Here is a 14,650-nt window from a genome sequence, read left to right as displayed (position 1 = left end):
CTCGGTTTCTTCGACTTACCGATGACGGTAAGCTGGAGTTTCTCGGATCCATCCGAGTTGCAGCAAAAGAATACTGTTACTCTCTCCTTGCTTTTCTGGCCACCCTGGCATGCCTGGCCTTTTACGCACAAACTTCTTTCCGGTTGAAGGTTGAAAAAGAGGCCCGCTTCGTCGGCATTAAATATGTCGCGTGGCGCGTTCTCCGAAATCAGCGCCGGCAGCGTGTTCAGCCACTCATCTACAGCTGACTGGTCCACTTTCTTCCCTTCACCTGAGACGACCTGGCAGACAAGTCTGTGCCGCCCCTTAAACCGGTGCAGCCATCCCCCAGACGCTTGGAAATTTTTAATTCCAAGCGATTGCGCAACGGTGTCGGTTTTTTCACGTAGCACCTTGCCATCCATGTTGACGCCGGCCGTTGTCACTTCGCGGAACCAAGTCAGCAGAACCTCTTCCAGCTTGACATGGGTCACTGTTTTAACCTGCTTCATGTTCTCACCGAAGTGCTGCACATTCTTCAAGATGACATCTCGCTGCCCAACAATGGTGCAGAGCGTCGACGGTGCCATCCTTAGCTCTTTTGCCAAGTCGATGCGCTTCTTCTTAGGGTTTTCGTCAACCCTCTTCAGCACTTCAAGCTTTTCCTTAAAAGAAAGGGCTTTACGCTTCCGTGACATTTCGGCAGCAGCGAACGCTTGCGTCTTTCTAACGTTTGGGCAGTTCACGTCACAGCGAACGACAGAAAGAAGCGGCGAACGGAGAACTACTGCAGCGGCAGCCAGCGTCACAGGCCTCCTGGGAACAGCCGGCGAGACAACTTTTCGATAGACCAATGAGCTGCCAGCGTGAGTGACGTACACGACTGGGAATGTGCCTCGCCTTGGCCGTCCTTGTCTAGTGCTCGTCGGTTTGCTACGAAAGGGAGGGGGGGGCAGGGTGGCTAGTGGGGTGAGGGGGGTTGGAGAGGAGAGGCAGCGGCTGCGGTGGGTACCCTCTCTCCCTGTGAGCTCTTGCGCTGAGCTGCTCGGTGGCTTTGTGCGACTTTGTACAACGTTCGTTCGTATCATTCGCGGAGGGGGGGGAGGAGGAGGAGGAGGAGGTGGAGGAGGAAGAGGAGGAGTTAGCGGTGGCCGCATCGGTTATGTTACCCTCTTGAGGCCAGCCGCGCCGGCCCGCTAGCATGCGCAACTGGTTTGCACGTTCGTATCAACTGCGGCGGGGTCGGAAACTCTTCGTATCACCCCGAATCTTAATGTATTCTATACAGTGTAGTCTGTTCAAAGCATTCTTAAAATTCGTATCATCCCGAAATTCGTACCAGCCGTAATCGTATCATCGAGATTCTACTGTACAAGAAAACAGAAGGAACCGCTTCACAGTTCAGCCATGCCTTTTTGTCAAAGCCCTATAGAAATCGCATTAGAAACAAACTGCATGTAGTCACAGTTACGAAAATGCTTCGAGTAGAAAGTTTCCTTTGGTCGGCTTGAATTCATCTCTCTTCTCAGCAATGCCTCATTGCGCCGCGAGCTTTTAATACAATAGAAGATTACATCGTCCCGTCCACAGCTGTTCGTGCATCCGAACACATGCAGAGCTGTGTTGTATCAGGTGCACAACACTGAGTTGACATGTTTTGTACGTCCGCAACGCACGCAAAACGAGGAACAGCGCACGCCGAAAACATCCTCCGTTGGCTCTGAATGCCTCCGGCTACTCACGGTGACGTCACGACGGACGGAAAAGTGAGGTTTTTCCCTCCGCTTTCCTCCTTTGTAGTAGTCGCGCGGGGCGCGAGAAATTTGATTTGCGCGCTTTCAGTCGACAATTGCGCAGGTGTTTTATACATAATAAAAAAAAATAACTTCACAGGCATGATCTACTTCAAAAGTCTATAGTATTGGTACATTTGAAAACCGCTGCAGTGTCCCTTTAAGCTAAGCAAGTTTTTTAAAAAGACAAAATGTCCTAGACCAGTGAAGCCAGCAGAGGTATTTTGAGAGTCGTCTAGCCTAGTTTTCAGTATTTTTTCATTGTGAAAAATGAATTATTTAGTAAGGATTAATTAATTTTCTTTTGGCTTGGGAAGTAGAGTGCCAGTGTAGGTAGAAATTACTAGAAAAAGTGTAGGTAGAAAAACAGCTGACTGAAATGTTTTGACGATGTGAAGTAGATTTCTTTTTCTTGCCTTGATAGGTAAACTGCGCAGTAAAAAAACCTTTCATGTGACAAGGGTGCCGCTTCAGCATCCCAAGATGCATCTTGGAGAACAAAATTCGCTTTTCTCTGGAGCACTCTCCCTGCTAGGCTTTCACGTGTGTGCTGGGTGAGAGAAATGTGCCTGGCAAGTAGAGCTGTATAAATGGTACCTTGATGCAAACATTTGTCAGCTGTCTTCTAAGGTGATTCACAACTCCTACTAAAATAAGACTTGTTTGTGAATCCAGGATGTAGTTATTTACCAATTACTTAATTTTGGAGAGCAAGAAAGAGAAAACCGTTGCCTCTCCTGTGATCAAGAGCAGATGTAAGCATGAAATGGGTTCACTGGACAGTGTGCTTCAGTTCACCTCGCTTCAGAGACCTGCAGGGCATAGTTTTGGGCCAGTGTGTGCATTTTGTGACGATAGGAACTCATCATTATTGTGAGAAATGTGAAAAGTTGGTCTCTTGTTTGCTTAATGTGTGTGCTCTGGGGAGATGGAAATCTATGAGGAAAACATTGGAGCCTCTTGATTTCTTGCATGCTCAGCCCCTGAAGAAGGCGGATGAAGAGAAGAAACTGCGTAATGGAGAGATGGGCAGCGGCCGGGTGATTCCTGTACGGCAGGTTGGTGCACTCGCCATCACTTCTCAGCTGGGGCTATAGTTGCACTCTATTGGTGGCTGATGAAAGGGCTTTGGGGACATCAATCCCTCATGCGCAGTTTAAGCATCAGATTGAATCCAGTGTGCAGTCCAAGGTGAAACTGCTATTACTGGAATCGCTGGCTTTTCACGTTACTGTAATAGCCGAACAAGCAAGTTTGCTTTCTAGTGCATACAGTCATCAATAGTTTGCTTCTGGAGTCTTGCATAGCAGCTGTTTCTGTCTCCAGAGTGTTTCTTATTTTTTCTGCAATACCTCTTGTTGGGAAAAAGGACAGCATGGGGAAGGCTGGGCCTCGGATGTTTCTAGGGTCGTGGCTTCCTGCCTGGAGTTTCTGCCTTGATGTCTGTTTATAACTTTTGAAAACCTTGTCTTCATTGTCCTACGATGTTGGATGTCTGTCTGCTGCTGATTATTGCTGCACATAGATAATGAAAGCTATAACCGTGAGATGTGTGTGAATGAAGTATAGTAGGACCTCGTATAGTAGGAGCCCACCAGACTGCTCGAAACATTTTACAGATTTGGCTTTCAAAATTGTTCAAAGTTAAATCAAGGAGTGAGAAAGGCAAGTGCAAAGTGTCGCCCAGCAGCTTGCAGCAGTTCACATTTAGCGCGCAAGAGAGGACGTTGTTTCATTTACAAGTAACACTTATCTTTATTCGTGGTTGATGTGTCAGTGCGAGTCACCAGTTTCAGCATCAACAGAAATGGGGATTGCTCTTGTCTCTTGATAAAACTTTATGGTTGCAAAGTTCCCCACCATTGGCCACTGGATGGAGCATTCTCAGCGCATGTGTAATGTCTGCAGCCGAGGCCAGGTACTCCAGGTGATTATTGTGGAACAGGTAGATCTAAGGCTTATCAGGGCACCAGTTGGTCGATGAGGAGCGACAAGAAAAGAGCGCACCAGTACATCTGACCAACCATATTTTATGTTGCCCAGTTTAGCATAGAATAGAAACTTCCCAGATGATCCAGCTGGACTGTGGAACCAGAAATTGTGCTCATCTGGAGCGCTTCTTTGTTCCATCTAGAGAATTCCCACTTGCAGCTACTCCAGCTGAAAAACTGGCTCTCACGTTCATTTCACATCTCCATTTTCATAGTGGTATGCCCTATTTCAATGCCAGCGCAGTCTGTATAGCATAGTTGGTGAAATATCGGGGGATTGCCTTTGGCAGGCACATTCAGACTGCCACCACTGCTACCTACATGATGGTGCACATCAAAATTTCGAGAGTCATACAGTGGAACCTCGTTCATATGTTTTTTTACGAGACAGGGAAAAAAACAAAAACAAGAACCGCCGGGAAAACGCAACACTGAGGAAAGTTCCGAAAATGAAGAAAACAGTGCAGCTTATACTTGAAACTATTTATTGAGTTCAAAAATGAAAAACAAAAATAAAAAATAAAAATTGAGAATGGTGGATTGTCGTTTCTTTCGCTTTCTGGAAAGCACCATGCATTTCTCAATAGCCTGGAAGGCCACATTTGTGTCACTGTTGCTTTGAGGTGCGACATACCTGCGGAGGAGGTCCAGAGCCGCCATGGCTTCTCCAAAGCTCAGTTCTGTCAACTTCTCGGAATCGTGCAGCTCGTGTTCCTCGTCATCGCAGTCGGCACCTTCACTCGTGACCGAATTCGCAACGATCTCGGCAATGCTCTGGCACTCTGACATCACGACGGCAGCATCCACGGCAACATAGTCATGATATGTGACTCTAGTGGCACCCAGCTCATTCATAGCCTCAGCTAGCTCTTGTTCACAAGATACCTCCAACGCAGTGCTGTGCAGTTGACGTCCCCACTGCAGTCCATGCTGAAGCGATGTAGTGCATAGCGTCAAGTACTGAAATAGCCGTAGGTTGCTGTCCGCGATCAATACGCGCGAGACAGCGCTTCACAATGCATTTTCTGTGGGCGTGCTTTAGGTTCTTTATGATGCCGGCATCCAACGACTGCAAATGACTTGGTAGTGTTAGGTGGGAAGAACACAAGCTTCACGTTCTGAAGAAATAGCGAACCTCTTGGGTGGGCAGCACAGTTGTCCAGAAAAAGGAGAACATTTCTGCACTGGGAACCCATCTTGCTGTCAAAGTACCGAAGAAATTCTTCGAACAAAGAGCATGTCATCCATGCACGACTGCTGCTTTTGCAGTTACATGGCAGCAAGCGAGTGTTCTTCTAGCACCCTAGGTTATGATATTTTCCAATTACCTATGGCTTTAGCTTGTCCGAGCCATCCATGTTACAACAAAGGAGCACCGTCAATCGGTCTTTGCTGCATTTGCCTCCATGGCATGCTTCACCTTTCAGTCTTAATGACTTTGATGGCAGTACCCGGAAGAAAAGGCCCGTTTTGTCAGCATTATAAACGTCACGAGGTGCTAGCCCTCAATTGTAGCCTATAGTGTGGCCTTCCAATCGTCGACCGTTTCTAAGTTGACACTTGCTGCTTCTCCGCTTAACGTCTTATAAGCGATGCCGTGCCTCTTTTGAAAATGGTCGATCCAGCTGTTTCACGCCGTGAAGCCCAATCTGTCGGCTATGTCCATCGCCTTCTCGCGCAGAATGCTGCCGTCGAAGTTGACACCGGCAGTGCGAGCTTGTTTATACCAGATGAGAAGAACCTTGTCAAGGTTTACATACTTGGCGCCACGAGCCTGCTTAGCCTTCGGGCCAAAAAGCGCGGCTTCCCTTCTATATCGGCATGCTTCGAGATGACACTATTAAGCGTAGAGGGTGGCCGACAAGGTCTTTTGTAATATCCACTCTTCCGTGCTGGCTGCCTGTCATCTGCGTTCAGTACGGCTAGCTTTTCTTTAAGGGGAAGCACCTTCCACTTGCGGAACGTCATCGAAGCACGACAAAGATGTTATGAACAAGAGGGGAAGTTCTAGCGTTCTCCTGGTTCGACTGTGGAGGGAAAAAAATGTGGGTTCGAGGCCATGATGGCATAAAGAGTTGATGTTACGGCCATCTAGTGCCAGCCTCTCTAACTCGCGTGCGGCTTCTTGCCGGCAAGTTTCATAGCCGAGCCCGGCCAAGACTTGTCAAAAGCCAAAATGGCGGCGTTGCTCGGGCGGATTTGGGCAGCCAGGTTGCGACGTATCACGTGGGAACATTTTCACTGCTACAACGTAACTGCGGGGTTCCTAATACATTGCATTATATGGGAGCTATGCTGGGACCAGATGAAAATGACTTAACAGTCAAGGGAATGCAGCAGTAAGGAACGTAACCAACGCTACCAGATAACCTGCAGTTTGCAAACTCCGCTTGGACTCCGCGGCGAAAATCGCCCCCCTTCCATCTCCGCTCGTGAGGTGGCGCTTTCTACACTGTCGCACCCAGTCGCACGATTGTTGCAAAGCCTGTGCTGCCTGCGCTTCATGTTTAACAAAAATTTACGCAGACTATTCCGCTTCAGGGGCGATATTTTTTAGATACTGCAGAAGCATTACCTTTTAGCGTGCAAGAAAAGGGGCATTGAAACAGCAAGAACTACCGCATGCGACCGAGATGTGGTTGAGATGCCCGAGTTGCTACACGGGAACCTTATTCACAAAGCTTTAAAGACTAATCATGTCTGCGTTCCTTGATAGTGTATCAGGCGTTGTTTTTAATGTATTTTTGCCCATAATTACTGTCAGCAGCGAGCCAGCAACAGCAATAATCGCATATATCGCTGGAATCCTAAAGGCAAGAACGACTGGTTTAATTGTCGCAGAACATTCAATTGCTATAATAATTTTTTTAACAGCAAGATATTGTTGTGGGACGCTGTGCCCGCGTAGAGATAGGCACAGAAGAACGGAGGACACCAGGCAAACACCACTTGCCCCGGCACTCTTCTTTTGTTCTCTAACCCTCGCGCTGCTGCAGGCACTCCACTTATGGGGCGGCATTTCGTGAGGAAGGCAATGAGGCAGCAGGCGACAACAGTAGTGGTGATGGCCCGGTATCTAAGTCGGCATCAATGCTGGCGCCGTTGACATATCGCTTCATGTTTGACACATGCTCCGGGGAAATGTGGTGCGCACCGCATGGTCGATGCTCGGGGAGGTCTTCGAGGCGGTATGTCACAGGGCCGAGCCATTCAACGACACGGTAAGGGCCGCGGTATCGGGGCATGAGCTTCGTGGCACGGCCAGTCGCGCGGATGATGCGGCGAACGAGGACCAAGTCACCGGACCGGAAGGAGGGAAGTGGTGGTGCTGCCGCATTGGCCACTTGCACACGCGCATGAGCCGTGAGAAGGTTGCGTTGAGCGTCGAGGCGGGCGTAACGAAGTCGTTGGGCGGAGTCAGTTGGTGACGCAGTCTGATGGGGAAGGCCCAACTGCGCGTCGAGAGGGATGGAGGGTGTTCTGCCATAGACGACTGAAAACAGCATGACATGCGCTGTTTCTTGCCTCGCAGTGTTGAGTGCAAAAGTTGCCATAGAAACAAAACGATCCCAGTTTCTGTGGGACGGAGCCACGTAGGAGGCGAGTATATCCATGAAGGTGCGATTAACACGGCTCCACGAGGCCATTGCACTGGGGATGATTGACGGATGTAGTGGAATGCGCTATGCCGAAGGAGCGGAGGGCGCGCTCAAATTCATGGGACATAAAGCAGCTCCCATGGTCCGTGATGAGACGTCGGGGCACACCATGCCGAAGAACGAGATGCTGTTCCACAAACAAAACGGCATGAGCGGAAGAGGTGTCTGGAACGGGCAGTGCTTCGACCCACTTGGACAAGTAGTCGATCGCAACCAGAATATACCTGTTTCCGGCGGGCGTCTTCGGGAATGGGCCCAAATGGTCCAGTCCAACCAGTTCGAAAGGTGAACTCGGCGGCGAAAAAGCCTGCGGGGGTGGCTTGGTTATTCGTGTGGACGATTTCCGGTATTGGCACATCTGGCAGGACGCAACGTGTTCCTTGACGTCTCTGGACATATTAGGCCACCAAAAGCACTCCGACACTCGTGCGTAGGTCTTGCCGCGACCAAGGTGACCATCTGCGGGAGCGTCATGTAGGCCGCGCAAGACTTGCGACCGCAGTGTCGCTGGCACCACTGGCAACCACACGGGTGGTCGACCACGGAGCCGCCTCACATGACACAAGAGATTATCTTTAATTCGATAGACCCGGTGCAGTTTACGGAGACCTGCGCCGGCGGCGGTGCCAAGGAATTGGACTATGGCCGCACGGTCAGGATCTTGCGTTTGTGCAGTCCTGAAATCCGTCAAAGCCATCACGGGACAAGGGTGGCGAGAAAGGAAATCGGCATCTTAATGGGCAGAACCGCGCCGATGCACTATGGTGAAAACATACTCTTGAAGTTGCAGTGACCAGCGTGCAATCTTGGCATTTAAGTGTTTGGCAGACTGCAGCCAAGTGAGAGCGCTCTTGTTCGTGACTATGGTAAAATGACGGCTGTACAGGTAGGGACGGAACTTCTCGACGGCCCAGACAATGGCGAGGCACTCGAGTTCCGAAGAGTGGCGGCGGCACCCTACGTTGGAAGGCTGGTGGCTGGCATAAGCTATAACTTTGTGGTCACCAGACTCGTCTTCCTGCAGAAGGATAGCGCCGAGCCCATCTTGGCTGGCATCCGTGTGGAGGATGATGGGGCCGATTCGTCGTAGTGGGCCAATGTGGGAGGCTTGAGGAGGGCGTGCTTGACGTCAAGGAACGCGAGCTGTTGGACCGGCGTCCAACTCCACGCTGCATTCTTCTTCAGCACAGGCGGTCAATGGAGCGCTTCGCTTGGCAAAGTCCGGAATGAAACGACGGAAATACGAAGCAAATCCAAGGAAACTTTCGAGCTCCTTGGCGGTGGTGGGAGCTTCGTAAGTTGTAACCGCTTCTAGTTTTTCAGGGTCGGGACGGATGCCATGCCGGCTCACAACGTGACCCGAGTACGTCACATCTGCAAAACCGAAGAAACATTTCTTTGGTTTTAAGCGAAGCCCAGCAGAGGTAAGGGCTTTGAGGACGAGTTTGAGTCGCGTTTGGTGTACTTCAAACGTAGCCGTGTAGACAATTACGTCGTCCAGGAAGACCAACGTCATAGTCTACTTCATATTGCCTAAGACGCGGTCCATGAGGCGCTGAAAGGTAGCTGAGCATTCGAGAGACCGAAGGGCATACGGTTGAACTGGTAAAGGCCGTTGGGAGTCACGAAAGCCGTCTTTTTCGCATCATCGGGGTGAACAGGCACCTGCCAGTAGCCCGAGAGCAGATCTAGGGTGGAAAAATAACGGGCCCCCTTCAGGCGATCAAGTGCATCGTCGAGGTGGGGAAGAGGGTACACGTCGAGGTGAGTAATAGCACTTAACTTGCGATAATCAATGCAGAAGCGGAGTGTTCCATCCTTCTTGCGCACAAGGACTACAGGGGAGGACCAAGGGCTACAAGACGGGGCACTGATTCCCTGGTCAAGCATGTCGCATACGTGCTGCTGGATGACTGTCCGTTCGGCTGGCGCTACACGGCGAGGTTGGTGATGAATGGGCCCGCGGTTTTTGGTGTTGATCCGGTGTTGGGCCCAGGAAGTGCACCCGAGTTCACCAGCGCTTAGAGCAAAGCAACTGCGATGTTCAAGCAGCAAGGCCTTGAGAGAGGCAAGCTCCGCGTCGGTGAGAGTGGGGCCAAAGTTAAATGTTTCCCATGGTAGGACCGCCGGCGCTGGAGGGTGCTGAGGCGGTGCTTCAGGTTGCATAGACGCAACCGGTGATCCGGAGTTCAGGATTGAGGCTGTACCGAATTGAGTGCCAGGAGTCAGCACGAGAGGTGCGCGGCTGATGCTAAGCATAAATACGTGGGCCTCTCCTTTGAGAACAGGCAGAAGGCTTCGAGGGGAGGTCATCTCACGGGCTGGAGCTGAACATCGGATGGGTTCGAAAAGCACGTCCGCTGTGATCGGACTGCCAAGCTTGGCAGACACCCACATTGCCGCACCCGGTGGCAGAGTCACGGCGGATGCTACAGTCACGGTAGTGACGTCGATCGGCTTGACTCGACGTGGCCACTTCGTTGCGAGGCACGCTTGGTCGCCGACATCAGGGACTGCCACAGGGCGACACCGAGACTGGAATCCGGCTAAGCCAACCCGGCCCACGCAGAGTTCGGCTCACCCGTGGTTCTGTTGTGGTAAAATTAAGGACGACTCCGGCTTGCTGGCACCACCCGCACCCGAGGACCACTGGCCGAATAGGGCTGTCTGCTACAACAAACTCGGTGGAGAGGGTCTTTCCGAGCGCTGTCAGATTGACGATGACACGTCCTACTTGCTCCACTGGGGCGCCGTTAAAAGCTAAGAGCTGGGTTTTGGCGGCTGGAAGAAGCCAGTGGGGCTCGTTAACAATAAACGATTTGTCCAGCACATTGACAGCCGCTCCGGTGTCGACCAAGGCCTCTACGTGCCGGTCAAGCAGAGCGACGTCGACGAGTACGTATAGAGCTTCAGTTGTTATCGAAGCCAACGAAAGGGGGGGCAATGAGAACGAAGGAGTGTGGGGACGGACTTTACTCGGCGGAACGGTGCCCCCTGAGTTCCGCCTAATCGTTTTCCGACGTTGGAAGGCTAGCACAGTCCCTCGCGTAGTGCCCCCTCAGGCCGCAGTGGAAGCAGGTCGTGCGGGTGTCGTTACTCCCGCTTCGGTTAGAGGCGACTGTAGGGATCGCCAATCGAGGAGTCTGCACCGAGACGGTGCACGCGGCAGACGGTGGCGACCCCCGCGTGGCCAACAAAGTCAAGTCCGCCTCGATGGCGAGTGCCATGGCAGCGCGGACGGACTCAGGACGGCCAAAACGGACCAAGCGCTGCACCTCAGGGAGTCGGATGGCGTCGACAAACGCCTAGGCGCCGACCAGGGCCACGACGTTCTGAGGTGCCCCCGGCAGCGACTGCAGAACCAGGCGCTCAATGGCGGCGGCGAGGTCCTGGTATGTGTCCTCGGGCTCATGACGGCGGGTTCGCAGGCAATGGTACTGTGCACGGGGTTGACCTGAAGCACTGTAGTGGTCAGACAGGAGGCCCACCAGGACAGTGTAAGAGCCCAGCTGGTCGGGCAGCACGTTCTGCAGTAGCTCAGTTGCGCGGCCTCTCAGTTTGGAGACGAGCATCCATGCCTTCATTTGCTCGTCCCAGCCTCTCGCCGTCGCAATACCTTCCAGTTGGATGCGGTAAGCATCCCATGAGATAGTGCCGTCAAACGTGGGTAATTCCACTACGTCCAATGTTGTACCCGCGCCGAGCTCGTTATTGGCGGCTACGACAGCAGGCCCAGCGACGGCAGGGCTGGAGGCAGCGGTGGCGGTGACGCCTAAAGACTCATGACCTGGGTTCGGCTCGGCTGGCACAAGGCGACGGAAGTCATGCCGGAGAGCTTCCATCTCCACAGCCAGGGCAGTCAAACGGGCCTCCCATGCGTCCATCCGCTGAGTAACTATATCCAGGAGGCGCTCAATACCGCCATCCAGCTGCTGCGAAGGACCGAGCTCCTCCGAGCGTCTAGGTCTAGCTGCGCCAGCCGCTGCGTCGTCGGCGCCATCGCCTGGTGGCAGAGTCCTGTCTGGCACGTCAGGTCCTTGACTTTGGGAGCGGGTGAGCGACATGATCCCACTTCTGACACCAAAATGTTGTGGGACGCTGTGCCCGCCTAGAGATAGACACAGAAGAACGGAGGACACTAGGCAAACACCACTTGCCCCGGCACTCTTCTTTTGTTCTCTAACCCTCGCGCTGGCGCCGCGCGCTCGTCTTGCGCTCGTCCCACGCCTCTTCTTTTTCTGGTGCAGCGCTCCTCGGCACGCGCCGTAACAATATAGATTTAGTTCTAGAAAGCTCGCTTTTTTCGATGTAAAAGGTTGATGAATGATGGAAATAGCAAACGTACATTATACTGAAAACAATTTACTGAATCGATGAAAAAAAGAACACCATTTCATTCGCAGTAATATTTAAAGGGTTAGAATTACAGGCGCGCTTTTTTCGCTTGCCACAGCCACCTTTCCTTCGCTCGGTATCTAGTGGTTGACACCTCGGTGGAAAATGTGCATTCATACTACAATAATGTGGTTCAGTATCTGGAAGGTAAATTATATATATATATATTGTTACCTGGAAACGCGGGACCAAAGTGATGTGCTCACTGACGAAGATGACGACCGAGGAACACGGGCACGACAAAGCGTTGAGAAAGAGGACGACGCTGAGAGAGTGGACACTGCACGGCTACTGAAGTCTCAGCGTCGAGTTCAGTCCATCGCAGTGCTGTTACATTAAGTACACCCCCGTAACAATATGTTCAGCGAGAAAAAATCAAGACTGCTGTACTTTTCTCGCTTTTTATGCCCCCCCCCCCCCCTTCCCCCAACCCCAAATGTTTTCCCAGAAAATTCAAAGATGAACGGAGAGGATGGGACGAAACGAGAGAAGAACATGTGCACAGAGAGCACAGGCTTCCAACTGAATTTATTTCGCGGAAGCAGGGGAGACTGTAAATATAGCAAAAGGCACAAGCAAGAAATTTAGGAATGTGTACGAGGCAAGGATGACAACAGGACGTGTGTGCATAAAAATTCCCAACAGTCCTGATGTGTCCATCTAAGAATTCAATCTCTTTTCTTCCTAAGTACCTTCCTAAGTTTTAGCACACTTGCTCAGTTTTGAAATTTCTAAAACTATGAACCGACTAGCTTAATTTCATGTCCCAGAGAATGTTAGTACCAGCTTCATGTAATGTAACAGACATTAACAAACCTGATTACGCCCAGCATATATATCTGCTGGGTGCTCCATGCACCCTCCCTTGAAGCTTCGATAAGTAGAAATATATACATTGGAGCCAACGGTGGGCTCTGGACTTCTGATAACACTGTGTAAATTCTGTTTCCTGATTTCGGTGTGGAGAACTCAAGCTGGACAGAGCCTCACGTGCTTCACAAAGATGCGCACTTTTGGCGCACAGATGCCGCTGCGTTGAGTTGTGGCGGAATTACACGCCGCATAATCGGCACGAGCTGTGTCGCTCTACACGTTTAGATAAATCTTGCGAGGACTCGCAAGGGTGGCGATCAACATACAACAGAGAAAAAAAACGTTCGACAAAAGAGCACGTAGTATGTTGACTGCTGGCGCGGACAGCATTGGTATGGAGGCCGGAGGCTGTCAGTCCGGTTAAACAGCGACAAGGGCCCCCCGCTCGGCGGGACAAGGAAGAGTGACAACCGCGGTGCCGGATTTTGCAAACTGTAAAGTAATCTAATAACGTTGGAACGTAACAGCGGGGTTCTACTATATTAAGTGCCACACTATGTAAAGTGGATGCATGCATCTTCTGTTGGGAGCCGAATTCTGGTATTGTACAGTTTGCTGTGTCCAGTGAAATTTACATCACAGATTGCTTTTTTAAATCAGCTATCTGGGATTTCAAATTATTCGAGCTTTGAAGCATGGCGGTTGTACCGTAATTTATTAGAAGTACTTTTAAATCCTTGTGCAATGCAATGTGCAGGTGCAAACTAGGCAGACGTAGTAGGCTGTCACAATGCAGCTGTGTATGTAGGGCCATTGACAAAGATGCGAGGTTTCATCATGAACCTTATCAAAATGAACAATGAGAAATTAACTTGTGGGAGTTATTTGCTGAACGAGAACTCTCACCGGAATCAATATTTTGAAATTTCTAGACGAACTGTGCCTGTGGTTGTAAGCTGCTCCTCAATGCTACCACCAAGGTGATGGCTGTTCTCTGATGTGCATTTTTCCACTACAAAAGTCTTTATGTGAAGAACTGAAGCCAAGTAAGCAAAGCTAAATTCAAAGAAATGCATCTAGAGAGTTTTATTATTGTTGTCGACCGAGGCGTTCGTGCCTGCCTCCCAACGTGGCCTCACTGGTCCATGCTTGTCTCTACCCTTCTTCTTCCAGGGCTACCTGTACAAGAAGAGTGTCAAGGCCCTGAACAAAGAGTGGAAGAAGAAGTATGTCACCCTGACCAGTGATGGGAGGCTCACCTACCATCCCAGCCTACATGTAAGCATGCTGTTTCTGAATGCATTTTTTCTTTAAAGCTTGTTTGGACGACCAAACAGGGATAACCCATTAATGGCCACGTGGTGAAGGAATCCAAGGGAAGCTGCCATTACTCTTATGAATGAACCGTATTCATGAGGCCTGTTGTGCCTTTTGCCAATATCTGAGCTGAGGGATTGAATCCTAACTTCATTTGATGGGAGCGAAATGCAGAAATGCCTCTCTGTGTTGTATGTTGAAAGAACCTTATGTATGAATGCAGAGCCCATACCTTTTCGTAGCCTGGGTGCAGCTTCAGTATGCTGTACCCCACTTGCCAGTTAATCATGTTTGAAAGGGTTTTGTTGATACCGTTCAAATTTGTCAGATCACAATGCCAGTCGGCATCACCTGAGATACCATTACATCACCCATCAATCGAGACATTAAACCAAGTGACCATTTTTTTTTGCATGCAACAAACATGTGTTCCTATTTCGCCTGTACGATTTCTCAGAAGAGTGACGAGGAACTGTTGGACCTAAGCTGAAAGTCGCGTACTGGCTCACTGTTCTCCCCATTTTGCTTACACATTTTGAGCACAAAAATTTGGAGGACGCTTAAGCTTCACCTTCAAGAGTGGAACGCAATAGCGTTATTGCACCTCGTTCGCACCGCCCAGCGCTACCGGCACTGGTAGACGGCGCCGCTTCCATCACACGCGTCTCAAGAGCGAGCGCGCAAGGCCCTGCAATACAACACC

General features: G+C 50.7%; 1 protein-coding gene across 6 annotated transcripts in view; it reads left to right on the top strand.

The window, feature by feature from the left end:
* LOC146187381 (centaurin-gamma-1A-like) overlaps positions 1-14,650 on the top strand; it is a 256,006-nt gene that overhangs the window by 221,440 nt on the left and 19,916 nt on the right. For all 6 annotated transcript variants that reach the window (XM_084607654.1, XM_084607653.1, XM_084607657.1 and 3 more), the window contains exons 8-9: positions 2,753-2,830; positions 13,804-13,908. In XM_084607654.1, coding sequence (XP_084463780.1) covers positions 2,753-2,830; positions 13,804-13,908 — 183 coding nt within the window. The remainder of the gene's footprint in view (positions 1-2,752; positions 2,831-13,803; positions 13,909-14,650) is intronic.

This window comes from Amblyomma maculatum, chromosome 6 (genome assembly GCF_055883805.1).
Source record: "Amblyomma maculatum isolate TAMU_Amacu chromosome 6, ASM5588380v1, whole genome shotgun sequence".
Classification (NCBI taxonomy): domain Eukaryota; kingdom Metazoa; phylum Arthropoda; class Arachnida; order Ixodida; family Ixodidae; genus Amblyomma; species Amblyomma maculatum.
Note: the sequence above shows the minus strand (reverse complement) of the source record. Positions and strands in the feature narration are given on the sequence as shown.